Source organism: Alexandromys fortis, unplaced genomic scaffold, assembly GCF_014885135.2.
Source record: "Alexandromys fortis isolate MF-2015 unplaced genomic scaffold, M_Fortis_MF-2015_v1.1 scaffold_3, whole genome shotgun sequence".
NCBI classification, from domain to species: domain Eukaryota; kingdom Metazoa; phylum Chordata; class Mammalia; order Rodentia; family Cricetidae; genus Alexandromys; species Alexandromys fortis.
In genome coordinates this window covers 6,846,292-6,860,779 of record NW_026067909.1, presented here as the reverse complement: position 1 = coordinate 6,860,779, position 14,488 = coordinate 6,846,292, and the positions used below count along the sequence as shown (strand labels likewise).

At 47.8% G+C, this 14,488-nt stretch overlaps 1 protein-coding gene across 1 annotated transcript in view; it reads left to right on the top strand.

The window, feature by feature from the left end:
* The window catches only part of Tcerg1l (transcription elongation regulator 1 like), a 171,050-nt gene that overhangs the window by 103,269 nt on the left and 53,293 nt on the right, over positions 1–14,488 (top strand). The window contains exons 6-7 of the mRNA XM_050137935.1: positions 3,649–3,724; positions 7,415–7,503. Of these exons, the coding sequence (XP_049993892.1) occupies positions 3,649–3,724; positions 7,415–7,503 (165 nt within the window). The remainder of the gene's footprint in view (positions 1–3,648; positions 3,725–7,414; positions 7,504–14,488) is intronic.

Below are 14,488 nucleotides of genomic sequence, written 5' to 3'. Positions count from 1 at the left end.
CTCTGGTGTGTGAATTCTTAGGACACTGATTCTTTCTCCCAAGAGCTACCTCTTGCTGCTCCATCACTATACTTCTTTCCGGTTCTGTCATCACAGTCCCTTGGACAGCCTAGACCTCCTGCTATGGCTATTCATGCTTGCATATACCTCAGTCCAAACCTTTGCCTCTCCCTTTCTTAGGGTGCAGGGGAGACAAACTAAGAGCCCTATATCTGTCTATAAGCCTCTAAATAAACTTTGCTGTCCTATCCCCAGGGGGCCTAGGCTGAACCCAGAGCTGGAGTCTTTTACAAAGTGCAATGAAGGACAGGGATGTGCTTTGTCCCTCTGACCACACCTGAGTCTTGCTAGTGATGTTTGGGATAAGGACTGGTCTCCAAAGATAACCCACAATATCCCACTATGGGAGCATGTAGCCCTGCCTTGACCTCTCAGGGAGGTGGGTTTGAGTACAATAGCTTGGCCAATGACCTAACCAACCATGAATCCATAGTGAGTCCTTTGCTTTTGGACAGCAAGCTTACTAGATTGAAATCACGTTCTGTTGCCAGATGCCTAAAGAAGGCACAGAAGCATCAGGTTTTGTCCTACCCCAAGGCCAACGTCAATGACAGTGAATCTGGAGGGTGTGAAGAAGCAAGCACTACAGCTACTGTTAACTGAATGGCCTTGAACCTTTTTTATGCCTCAGAGCAACAAAGTTCTGTCCACTTGACTCTTTAGACCATTAAATACCCACTTTGAGAGGCTAACATCAAGGTTCATCTGTTTGTGTGCATCTTTTAATGTGATTTTTGCCCTTGTTGGGGGTGTGTGTCACAAAACAAATGGTTGTTCCTCTCATCCATGTGCTCTTTCTTCACTCGTCTGTGGGATGGTGATGTGGTGACTTGCCAGTCCTGCTCTGTGGAAGGTGGAGGCAGATTGCCCAGTGTGGAGTCAGGACAGAGACCTGTGCCTAGGTCTTCTTCACACTATGACAAGGAAGGAGATTCAGGCATGACACCAGAGTTCTAAAAGTCTTTCCTAAATCAATCACATCTGTCCGTCCATCTATCTATCTATCTATCTATCTATCTATCTATCTATCTATCTATCTATCTATCTAGTGTGTGTGTGTGTTTGTGTGTGTGTACCGTTCTCTGTTGATAGTATTCTGGGCTTATAGAAGTTAGTTTTTGAGCCATCTCAAAGACACAAACTCTAGAAATTTTGATGTGCTCAACAGCAAGGCTTGGCATCATAGGTGAGGAAATGCTCCCATTTCCTTAAATTTAGTTTCTTGACTTAGGTTGATTATCCAGCTGAATAGAAAGCTGATAGCTCCTCACAAGGTGAACCTGTCTGCCTCTCCCCCTTCTCCTCCCTTCTTTCATCCCTTCCTCTCTTCTCTTTTTTGTCAATACTGGGGATCCAACCCCAGACCTCACACATCCTGGGCAGTATTTCTTCTCCTGAGTTACACTCTACTCTCTTCCAGGCCAATCTTGAAGGGATTGGGTAGATGGTTTGGCCAGGCCCTAGGGATGTGTCTTGTTTGTGGTTGTGGCTGATTGTGCTGGAGCCCTGTGATTAGTATGTCTGGCTTCTGTGTGAAAGGCAGGGTGTGAGTGGAAGCTCAGTCCTGCAATACAATGACAGGAGGAAGCCATGACGACACCAGGGTCACATGCTTGTCATGATTGCCTACATCGTGAGCTAATAATAATGGTTGCTCCTTCAGATGTAAGCACCAGCCCTCTATCCTCTGGGGACAGTGTCAGCAAGGAATTCTGCAGAGTGACAGTGGTGGACAAGGACCCTCATACAATGACATACCCTAGGTGTTCATGCCCACTCCCAGATGGAGAAGAGGAGCCAGAGATGGAACACCCATGTTCCTGCCTGGTCCAGATGATGTGTCTATACTCCATGGCTACTCTGTCCATGGTCAGATCTTCCCAGCCGCTCTGTTTCTGAAGCATAATTGCTAACTGAACACGACTTAGTGAGCATCTTCCTCCTCACAGCTCAGGAGCAGGCTGCGCTGCAGCTGACTGCTTGACTCTGCAGGCACAGCCTGTAGGGTACAGAGCCACAGCAAACATGATGATAACCTCAAGCCCAGAGTGGAAATCAGATCTCCCATGGCCCCATCCACTAACCTGCACCGAATGGGTGGCAGAAGTGGAGTGTGGACAGTGAGCATGGTTTTGGCAGTACACAAGATATTTGCAGTGGTAGACCAAGAAAGATTGCAGGTGGGAAGGTGCCAAGGTGGTTCCCCTGCTTTGCCCTACCTGCCCCATCCTCCAGGCTCAGATGTTTCCCCAGAGGAAGCCACTGGTCACCATTTTTGTATGTTTATATTTGCACTTGTGCGCACATATGTGAATATTTATGTGGCATGCACACACACATGGGAAGCTATTTCTGCTTCTCCTACCTTCCCCTATTGTGGCCATGCCCGTAGCAGTTGATGTCAGATAGATCCCCCTTGAGAAGGCAAAGTGTCTCAGTGTCATGTCTCTCAAACCACGAGAAGCCTGCTCCTGCTCCTCTAGTAGTTTTTCTTCTGTTGGGCTGATGTGTGGTCGGATCGTTGGGTTTCCCTTTCTATTTTTCGTGTTAAAACAGCCATCAGTGTAATATCTTTTACTGAAAGAATTCGCTATGGTTTCTGAGTCCTTGAATAGATATAGTTTGGAAAAGAGACTTTAAACTTCAGCTTGGCTTTCGTTTGTGACTTGACAGATTGTGTCTTTTTCTCTATGCCTTTGCTCATGTAATTATCATTCAAATGTCATGCACTCCAACCCATGGAAAGCCCCTTACCTCTTTGGTGATGGATGAGGGATAGCTGGAGGTATGGCCAGCTTGGAGTCCTCTCCACACCCATCAGGGACGCTCCATGGTGTGCATGATGGCCATCATCTGGGTTTTTAGAGGCTGGTTCTGTGTCACACATTGTTCCTTGTCCTTTCTGGGCAAGGCCTGGGTCCTATACATCCCAACCCAAGTAGTCTGGCCACACAGCATTACCAAAGGTGATTTTAGACTGTGCTGAGTACTGGCCCATATGGCGTTGGATGGCACCAAGGAGGCTCCAGAATGCCTGGGCATGGGATGCACAGGGAAAGTGATAACGTCCAGATTTGCCTATGGGCCATCTGGGTTGAGCCACGGCAGTGGCTAGCCATTTGCTGGTAGTATTCTTGCCACCTCCCACCATGTGCTGACTCACCAGCAGGACTGTTCCAGCCCTGGATGCTTTTGTTGGGCACACTTTCCAAGTACTCATTCTTCCTGGGATTCTTCTTCTAAAAGATCGTGGGAAACAGACTGGGACCAGTCAGCCTCTTCAGGAAAAGCCAAGAAGAGGACTGCAGGGAGTCACAGACACAGATGCTATGGGTTGTCCCTGGCTGGGTCAGGAAGGGGCCCAGGTGAGAGACCCATATCTCTGAGTCTCAGTGTCAGGGCAACATTGTCATGAGGGTATAGCTGGAAGACCAAGATGGCAGGGACTGCCTGTAGACTGGCACTCAGTTTGGGTTTCCAAAGCCACATTTTATCTTCACTTAATTTTTCAAATCATGACTGACACGACAAATGGAATACTAATGACCTTTGTTTTGGTCCCACAGATAAAAAAAGCAAAGAGCTCAGCCGCGCACCCCGTCCTCCTGCGCTGATGCTACGTGCCCCAGAGAGGAAAAGCCTGGCAGGAGACAAAGAGGACAAGGTGCGTGTCAATCCTTGAACTTTTCTAGAGAAACAACCCATAGGTGGAGGATGTGGGGCTGGAACACCTCATACGTGTTTCTCATAGGCATTTATGAAATGTCTTTGCCAGTCTGCCCTGCACCACAGCTCAAACTAGGCTGGCAACTTTGTTCCCCAAGGGAGAGCAAGCCCCAGGCAAGGTCAGACAGAGCACCCTGAGCTAGTGGAGCTTGTGAATGGGGTTCTGTGGAGTCCACACTGCATCTGTTTTCATAACGAAGAGAAGACATGTAGAGGGGCAGGCTTCTGCCGATGTGCCATTCAAAGTTAGGTTTTACTGTTAGAGACATCCCAAGACAGGGCTATTTTTCTTTAAAATTGAAAGTTTAGGCCATATTCTTCCCACAGTTGTCAAATGGCTACACAGCCCTGCTTCTGGATAACCTGGGATTTCTCTATGACACTACAGTCAAGAATAATGAGTTACAGGATGCGTGCCCTCAGCAGGCTCTCCTGGAGCCTCTGTATCTCAGAGCCTTTCAACGCATTCTCCTCTTTCCTCTTCTCAAGCTTTCGTACCTCGTGCCCACTGGGAGTGGTCTGTCCCCCCTGGCCCATGCTCCCCAGGGAGCCTTACCCCAGGACACAATCACCCTGATGCTCACCCTCCTCTTTGTACTCACCCTTCTTACCAGTGTTGGATGGCGAACACCAGTCTGATGGAGGAGGGTCATCTGCCTATCTGTTGCTTTCATTGGTTAACTAATAAAGAAAACTGCTTAGCCTGATGGGGCAGAATTTAGATAGGCAGAGTAGACCGAACAGAATTCTGGGAAGAAGGGAAGTGAAGCAGACACTATAGCTCTCCTCTCCAAGATGGACACAGGTTAAGATCCTTCCCTGTAAGCCACCATCTCGTGGTGCTACACAGATTATTAGAAATGGGTTAATCAAGATGTGAGGATTAGCCAGTAAGAGACTAGAGCTAATGGGCCAAGCAGTGTTTAAAAGAATACAGTTTCTGTGTAATTATTTTGGGTAAAGCTAGCTGGTGGCCAGGAGCTGGGAGGTGGGAAGCGGCCCACCACTCCTATCACAACACCAGTCACAAGTATGTGTTGGTGCAGCCTTGAACATGCTCTGGTTTTCCAGAAGAGATCAGCACATCTATGCCAGAATTACATATTAATTACACAGCTAGCCTCACTGATGTCATCCATAAATACTGGCTTTATTACTGGGTTCTGCCATTCTGATTCACTTTTATTACTTCCTCGTCAAGCAGGAGTTTTACACCGTGATTAGCCGTTTTTATCACCAACAGGAAATCATAACCAGCATGTGCCTCATGAAGAAGATCCTGGTAATTAGAGGAGAGGATCCTAGCGTTGCCGGATTTAGAAGTTGGTCCCATCACAAATTACACTCTACCACATTTACTTGAATAATTTGGTACTCAGAGACTCCATGTTGAGTTCTATTGTTCAATTAACTTCTCAGTGAAAATTCCCTCCAGTTTTTCTAATTGGATTAGTAATATAAACCCTGGTATTTATATATATGTATATATATGCATATATATGATATATATTTGAAGACAAGTGCTTCTTAATACTCTCTGTTTAGCTAATTATTTATCCTGACCTTATTTATTTTCTCACAGGAAACAAAGATATTTTCCATTTCCAGAAAGTTCTTTAAAGAATTCGACAAAACTTTGTTCTCATACTTATGAGTGTAAGGGATTGCTGTATAAATTAAAAACCATTAATTAAAGGCAGATATCAGGCACAAAGAGCAGAGGCTATGAGAGACCCAGGAAAGACACGGGATGCACATGCCCAGGTGCATCATGGGCCCAATGCTTCAGTCACCTTCTCAGATTTACCTTCACACCAGAACAGGGCAGGTGCTTTTGTGGCCAACTCTTCCCATCTCAGGCTTGTTGTCCTTCCCTGTAGGGAGGGACTGGCTGGCCCTTTGTATAACACAGTCAACATGAAGCAGCTTTGTTGTATTATTAAGGATTTTACCAAAGAGCTATACTCGGCAGATTACCTCTTCAGAATTCTCTCTCTTTTCAAAAAAATAATTTTAAAGAATTTAAATGATGTGTAGCTGTGTGGGAATATGGGCACATGATTGTCGGTGCTGGAGGAGGCCAGAAGAGGATCTTGGATGCCCTGGAGCTGGAGTTACAGGGAGCTGTGAGCTGCCCACAGTGAGCACTGGGAGCCAAGGTCAGGTCTTCTGTGAGATAAGTGTGTACTCTGAACCCGAGAAAAGTGTGTACTCTGAACTCCTGGGCTGTTGCTCCAGGTCCACATTTAACCTGCTTTGGCCAGTGGTTCTAAACCTGTGAGTCATGATCCCTTGGGGCGGGTCACATATCAGAAATCCTGCATTCTAAAATGTCAAGTTGCTATTCAGTCATGGAACCCTCAGATGAAAACAGGCTGTCATTGAAAACAACCTACCTGCCTTTTGATCTCACCTGCGCCATCTTTGTTGTGGTCTGAGGTTGATACTGAAGCCATGCAAACTGCAGGGCATGGTGAGGTGGGGTGGGGAGGGGAACAAAGGTCTAGAAAGGTCCTTATCCCTAAAATTTATGCTTTCTGAATTCCTTTCTTTCCTAGAACCTAGAATTCCTTTCTTTCAAAGAGCCTCCTCTCTTGATGTTGCTCTTTCATGGTGGGAATTAGGCTTCAGCCCATTGTTGAACCAAGAATTCATGACTGTCTTAAGTAGGACAGCTAGGAATGACAGCCCGAGTCTTGGCTTTGGGTCCCTACTGGACTTGGGATTGTCCAGAGTTTTTCATTTCAAACAAGATTTGCCTCCCCTGCCCCAGTGCCATCTGAAATGAACACAGAGAAGGGTCCGTTTGCTGCTGCCTTGGACTGGAGAGAATAAATCTTCATTTTCTTCTAGGACAAAAAACCTGACACTTCCCAAACCCAGCTGAGCCTCAGAATCACATGTACCTTGAAAAATGACCCTTTGAGTGCTGTCTGAGCAAAGTGATCCAGAAAGGGGGAGAATACCCTCACCTCCAGAGCAGCCAAACCTGTCTAGGACTCTGTTCTCCCTTAAGGATGGCAGCTTGACCTAGGTGTGGTGATTGACACTGGGAAGGCTAGTACTCAAGGGACTGAGACAAGAGGATCACTGCAAGTTTGAGTCCATCCTAGGCTATATAATGAGTTCCAGGCCAGTCTATGGTAGCATAGGCTTATCACTTCCTCTGCCATAATACACCCTGATGTTAGCCCTGCCTGTGTCTAGGATACCTTGCATCATAGAGGTTCTCTGTCACTGTACATAAGGATTTCATGGCATAGTGACTCCAGCCTATGAGCCTGGATATGAGCTCAGTGACATTTTTCTATGCCTGGCCCCTACCAATCTGTAACACTCTCATGACTCCCCTTTGCCTCTGGGACTGAGAACCAACAAATGGGGACCTTAGAAGCTGCCTCTGGTGGGTTGCTCTACATGTATATGTAATGTAGTCCATTGTCAGTTCAAGCCTTTTTGTGACTGTCCAAAGTGAGAGCCTCCTTTCTGTGATGTTTTACTCAGTAGTCATTGCTAAGAACAGACAGTTGAGACTGCTGGTCACTTGGTTACTTTCCTCTTTGTTACTGGAACTGAGAGAATGTTCAGAATTAAAACAATCATCTCTCCTCTTCTCTTTCATTCAAAGGAGCCCTCGCCCATCCTGGTAAGAGGGGAGGAGACTGCAGCAAAAGGCAATAGACCTGTGGCCTCCACGCCTGTGCCCGGATCCCCCTGGTAAGATACCTCTAAAGCCAAGAGCTATTAAACACAGTTCTGTGTCCCAGAGTCCGCTTAATGTCATAGGAGAGAAAGTGCATGCATATATACTCCTTAGGTGTGTTATGCTTAATAAAACAAAATCTCCACCCCAGGGCAGGAATAATTCTCCATGCTGTCACATCTGTAGCAAGGAAAATGGCGCGTAAGTGATGAGTTTCTTTGTCCTGATGTATTTGTATGAATTAGAACGGCATTGCGGTTGCCCATAGATCAGCGGCTCGAGGTAAATGTAGTCTGCCATGAGCTGCTAAGGAGTCTCTACCCTCTCCTGAAGGAGGCGCATTGGGAAGAAACTGTTAATTAAAGCTGTGTCTCGCTCTCTCTGGCTGCCCTGAGAGGATTCCTGATCTCTGAGTATGCCTTACTCCAAAGCACCTTCCACGAGGGAGCCACAGTCTTTGGTTTTTAAAAGTGCCCTTTTCTAATGGAGTAATTTGGAATCGGGATAAAAAGGTTATTATAGTAAAAATTAGTTTTAAAACCTGACAATCGGAGAGCAATATACAGCTGGGAGGAAATGCTAAGTCCGACTAAGAGAAATAGCGATGATGGCATTAGGGTAACGTGTCCTCCAGGAACAACAATGGGGGTATTGGAGAAGTGTGCTCTTTGGGGGCTGCAGTGGGGGTTTGGGGGCAATGCGCCCTCTGGGAGCTGCAATAGAACCATCAGGGCACAACATTTTCTAAGCACAGCAATGGCTTGTGTCGGGAAGAGTGACTTGCTCGTTGTCTCAGGGTCTCACATCTACTGTGCTCGACGTATTGAACCTTGTAGCCATGTGCTGGCTATCCACCCTACTTCGAGAAAGGGGATCTTTTCTCTTTGTAGGGTGGTGTCCCTATTGCAGCATTAGTGACCTCCTTCTCCCCACCTTCGGCTCTGTCTCTGGGAGGGACTGGGTGCTGCTTCCCCGAGCCCATGGGCTCCAGGGCTCTCAGAGTCTGTTGTTCAATTCTGACTCCGGATGCTAGATTACAAGTTGACATCAGACCCGTGGGCTAAAGGCTCAGTCCCAGGAGACTATTTCATAAAGATGCGAGTCAGCAGGCGGCCTCAGCAGGCTACCCACACTCTGTCTAGCTGCCTGCAAACCCAGGGCCTCCCATGCCTCCCCTTGATTTTGGTGATAATTCTCTGGAGTGACTCACAGGACTCAGGAAAGTGCTCGACTGTGATTAGCCATGATTGCAGTTTTATTATAAAGGATATGACTCAGGAGTTGCGCAATGGGAGAGAAACATGGGGCCCTGGGGTGGGACAGGACCTAATGCCTCTATGCCTTTTTTGGGCATTTGGCAACTGAACATATTTGTGTACCAGGAAGACACCCAGATTACTGTTCTATTTTGATGGCAGTATCCCTATGGAGACTTATTTAGATAGCCAAATGATTGAACCCAGCCCTACCTCCCTGGGAGGTTGCAGTGGAGTTGTAGGCTCTTACAGTGGGATATCCTGATTCATGGAGACAAGTCCCCATCCTGAATGAACATACTAAAAAGAACTCAGGTGTGGTCAGAGGGGCAAAGGATGCTCTTAGCACTCATCAGGACTCAGGAATCTCAGCAGTTCTGTGCCAGAACCTGGGGCTGAGAGGTTTTGTGTAGAAACATCCATTGATCATACATACCTCATGCCACGGCTTCCATGGAGCTGCCCTCAGGAGACTGTACCTCTAGATGTGACCTTGAACACTAGAACCTTCTAGCTGAACCCGGTGGCTTGCTTTCTTCTGATATAATGATGCAATGAGAGATGGGAAGTGGGCCAGGTTGATGGTCAGCAAGGCTCATGGGTTGTAGCTTTCCCACTCACTGTGCGAGCATCCTCAGCCTCTCAATTGTCAAGTCAGAATGCAAGCCTTCATGCCTTCGGTAGCAGGACTCCCTACATGACCATGATACAAATGAACCCCATCCTTGCTACAGCAGGTGTTTGGGATGCACAAAATAAGGTAGGGGTTGTCCCCATTGTAAGAGAATATTCTATCTATCCCAGGAAAAGGACCACATGAGACTATTGTTGGCTTCTGAGAGTGGAGCCACCAAATTCAGGGTTCTTCTAGAAGACGGGATGAACAAGGGTGTGGTGTCAGTGGGGAGGAGGCCCTTCATCTGGTTAGGTTAGCAGTGGTGCATAGAAGCAGGGCTGTGAGACCGAGCTGCAGCTGGGGAGGGTTCAGGCCTAAAAGGAGGGACAGAACCATAGAGGTCACACTGGATATACAAAATCCCCGATGCCCTGCTGTCTTAGGCTGATAGAGGGCAGCTTCTGGCCCTCTCCTCTCTGATGGACAAGCTGATAGTAGCAGGGGTTCTGCAGCGAAGTCCATCTGGGCAGAGTACAGGATACCATACTGTAGGAGAAGCACAACATACCTATACATGGATGGAGGGGCTCCATCCCATGGACCAATCAGAATTAGGCCTCCTCACTGGGACCTGTACAGTATTATAGAGGGTCAGGAGGGCGGTGCTCTCTCCCTTACATCCTTTGCTTTATGCGTCCCTAACTTCAGCTCTGCTTAAGCTAGAGAACCTTGCCTTATAAAGTGGCCCTTTAGCTAAGGATGTGTATGTTGGAAGATCGCACCAGACCTGAGAGGGGATTCTTCCTTGCTCTGAGAAGCAGAGAAACCTAGCCACTGCATTGAGAATAGCAGCTTCCAGTTCTCACTTCTGCTGCTAGTGTGGCCGAAAGGGATTTTGGAGGCACCTAGAATGACATCTTCTTTAATTCTGGCATCACATGTATAAAGTCTTAGGGACCAGACTCCTGACAGCAGGGTCTGCTCAGGAATGGTGCTTCTCCCCCTGGGAAGCCATGGCCTCTCTTTCCCAGGAAGAGAGTTCCTCCACATGTGGAGCTGTGTGCATCCACTCCAGGGACGGAATGCCTCCTTATGGAGAGCCTTGACAGTTATCTCTGTTATCTCAAGTCTCAGAAAGCAGTGGCCATCTTGAACTAGCTCCATTCAAGTCAGAGTGCAGAAGCTCCTTGGTGGGCATGGGCAGGATCAGGACAAGGGCAGCATGGGAGGTGGTGGGACCCCATCATCAGCTTCTGTGGATGTGGATGCTTATCACTGCCTAAACCCAGGGATCTCTGGGATCTCTGTCTCAGCAGTGGGAGGCTTAGAACACAGTCACCCAGAGAGCACCTCCTGGCAGTACCCTCATCGGTACCCCCCCCCCACACACACAGTACACTGGCCTTTCCTTCACTGCTCTGAGATGCAGACATTTCTGTGATCCATAGAAAAGCAGGACAAAGGACAAGGACATTCCACCAGGGTCAGAGCACAACATCCCCTGTAGCAACTGCATGTACAAATGGGGCAGTGGAATCTCTGGGGGTCATACTACAGTAGGCCAGGGTTCTCCAGTCATTGCAGGGAACAAGACATCAGGTAGGGTGTCAGGTGACGTGACACAAAGCAGAATGACAGAAGACATTCCCGAGGCCCTCAGAGCAAGTCTGCTTACATCTAACCAGGCACCCAAGTGTCCTTCCTGTGTCCAAGGGACTCTTGTTCATCTTGATCCTATGATGGACCATCTCCTGCCTGGTAGGTTGGTGGCCAGTTAAGCACAGGCCTTGACCAGCAGGGTCAGAGGGAAGATATTAGTGGCCAACCTGGTTCAGATCCTGGAAAGAGACTCATTGTCAGAAAAACAGGAACCTCAGAAAAAAAAGTCCCATGTTCTGAGGAATCCATGATGGGGAAATTTCCATAGAGGCAGAGGTGACGTGGATGCAGGAGGCATCACCCTGAACCCCAGAGCTGCCTGGAAGGTGGGAACCAAAGCAAGCAGGAAGCAGAATGCTGGTGTTTCATTCTGTCTACACACTTTAGCAAACTGAGCTGAGAAACATAATGCTTGATAGTACTTCCAGTACTAATAAAACATCAAGTCTCATGCACGCAGGTGTGCAGGATTCTTGAGCAAAGACTGAAGGTGTTTCGTGTTTGCATCGTGTTTTTGTTTGCAACCACCCTGTGTAAAGCACCCGAGGAACTGGTCAGATTAAAGACACAGCTTTAAAAGTGTGAGAAGACCTGTCCCATAGGGCCACTCTGCTGAAGAGCTAAGTAAGCCAAAAGTGAGCCAGAGCATCCCAAGGCCTTCATGTTGGATACCCTCCTATAGTCTAATTACCAAGAGATGGCCAGACAGATGGTCTCCTCAGACCCATTAGCGTAACCCTAGAAACACAAAGTCAGTCCCTGAGTAAGAGTGGATCCAGGGTTCTGCCCATTTCCCTGTCGTGGTGGGGGCCAGTCTAACCATTAAAGATGTCTCCTGGCTCCAGAATAATGTCTCCAGCCAACTCTCCATTTCGGAAGGGCACAGAGCTCAGAGCTGTTGGGTAGTTCGGAAGGACCTGGAATCCAGACCCAGCCTTTCCAGGGCCGAGGAGAGAAGAATGTGCATTCATTTCCACCTACAGGGAGGCTGAATGTTTACCGCTGGCGCTGTTGAGGGAATGAAGCTTTCTCCTGCTTCACACAGAAATGCTTTTCTTACAGTTATTGATGACATGGGGACATTTCAAAGGTAATGGCTAAACAAAGTGTAAAATCCATGAGGCCTTAGCTCAAAGGGCAATAAATGTCAGCATCAATGATTAATTAGCATCTGAGTGTCATTTTAGAGATTATGGGTTGATAGATAATTAGCTATTTCCATGAAAGTGAAACGGCGTGTGCTGAACATTTCACGTCATTTGACTTTTCTAAGAAAGTCCAGGTTGGCGTAGTTCAAGTTTTGTCTGTGACTTATCAACAAGTTCTTGGTTAAGTGACGTGGGAAGAGACAGAAGTGGGCTGCCAAGGAGTCAAGGAACTCAGTACCGTCACAGGCACCACCTCCTAAGGACTATTCCCTCATCCTTAGTTCAGAGACAGTCCAGGTGCTGAGTCCTCGCCCAAGGAGCATGGCGTGTTGCCAGTCTGGTGCCTCTCGTCCCACTGAAAGGCCAATGGCGGGCTGTCCACATTGGGTTAGAGATGTGTTTGGGTAGAAGCCCTACAAGTGTGGCTCTGAGAGTTCTTAGCCATCCTAAGCATATTTTCTTTGTCCCTGGTTTCATGTAAATAAAATAAAAATAAAAGCATGGCTTTTATTTTGATTTCATTTGATAGTTTAAGAATATTGTAACTATCAATTAATTGCATAGAACTTTTTTTTAAGAAAAATAAAATCTCTGGGTATATATGTCAGTTTTGCGTTTGTTTAACTTTAAAGTGGTCTGGATGAAAGCGTGTTCTGGGATGAAGTTGGCAGAAGTGCTTCAGAGAGGAAGCAGCAGTTCCCCAGGCGTGACACATATGCGTGCCGGAGAGAGAGAGGTGATTAGGAATCACAGTTATTAAGGGAGAAGCGGGCTGGGCCACATCAGTGCAGCGTCAATTTTTTATGTGACATGTGACCACGCTCGCTCAGCTGAGAGCAAACATCACTCTTCTTTGAGTACATACTGCTGAAGGGAAACCAAATGTCACTTTGTCCCCTTTGCATAATTGAGCCTTTTATTATGTCAGAGAAGGGACAGGTAAGGTGTTACTACTGGGGAGGGAGCTGAGTGCTGAATTAAATGTCAAAGTGCTTAGTTATGGCAGATGGAGGAGGAGACAGGAGGAAGCCACCACTTAGACCCAGGGTTAAGTGGCCTCTGGAGGTGGCCTCCTCGGTGGGTGGAGGGAGGAGTGTGCGGCTCCCAGCTCCAGGTGCTTTTTAATCTATCTTCATGAGAAATACTAGAGTCCTGGAACAGTGCTAGGCCTGTAGGATCCCCTGTGGCACCTCATCTGTGATTCCGATTCTCTTAAACTGAGTAAAGAGGTCAAAGATCAGAACAGCTATTAAAAACAGATTAAGGCCCTGTAGTTTGTGAAAAGCGGGGACTCTGGTAGAGAAAGGTGAAGGAGGATGGTTTTATGCCCTCCAAGAAAGATTCTTTAGGCAGCTCTGGACCCCTGCCCTATTGGTCTACCTGGTTCCTTGGAGACAGACGGGGCCTCGTGTAGGGCGGGAGGGCCTATGCCCACGCTCTGAAAGATTGCATGCAGAGTGGTCCAAAGCTAATCGCTGGTGTGGTGCTGCTAATTGGCACAGAATGAGGAAATCCGAGTAAACGAAACAGCTAAAGATGGAGAGCCGTAACACGACAAGGGCATGCAAAGAAGCAACAAGGACAAGGCCTGGGTATGCAGCCTAGGTTGTCACACCTTGAGGAGCCATCCCTGTGGCCTCGCTGGGTGCCGCAGTGGGAAGGCATGTGAGCGGCAGGCAGGGCTTTGTCAATCTTCCATAGCCCTCTCACCTACCCACTCTTACCTCGGAAAGTAAGAGGCGGGGGAAACCAACACATGAAAGGCGCTGAGGAGCTGGGCCTCAATTCCACACTCTACCCTCCAGATCCCTGAGAAACATGCCTCGGGCAAGCGTCACTCTTAGACCAGCCTGAATATGGAGAACACGACAGTCATGTTATAAAGCTATAAACGTGCTCACGCACAGTGCTGGTGACAGTCCTAAGTCAGCTGCTCTCTGTCCCTGTCCTGAGTGTCAGATACAATGCCCCCACTCCCTGTGGTGAACTCGCTCTGAAGTTAATGGGGTGGGGGGAGGCATGGCCGAGGTCCTCGGATTGGAAAGTGTGTTCTTCTCACCTCCTTGATTCGATTCCACAAGCCTCATGGTCCTCTTCTTTCCCACAACTGGGCCACAGAGGACACACAGCCCTGTCCAGGTCAGTGCCCTGTAGAGATGAGACCCCGGAGGGAGAGCAGCAAAGGGGACAGCAAAATGGACAGTTTGTCCACTGATAAACCAAATCTAGTGAGTTTCGAGCTTCATCCAGAAGACATGGGCAGAACATGGAAGGCGGAGTGCACAGAGCAAGAAGCCCCAAGTATGTTTGTCTAGGGTTC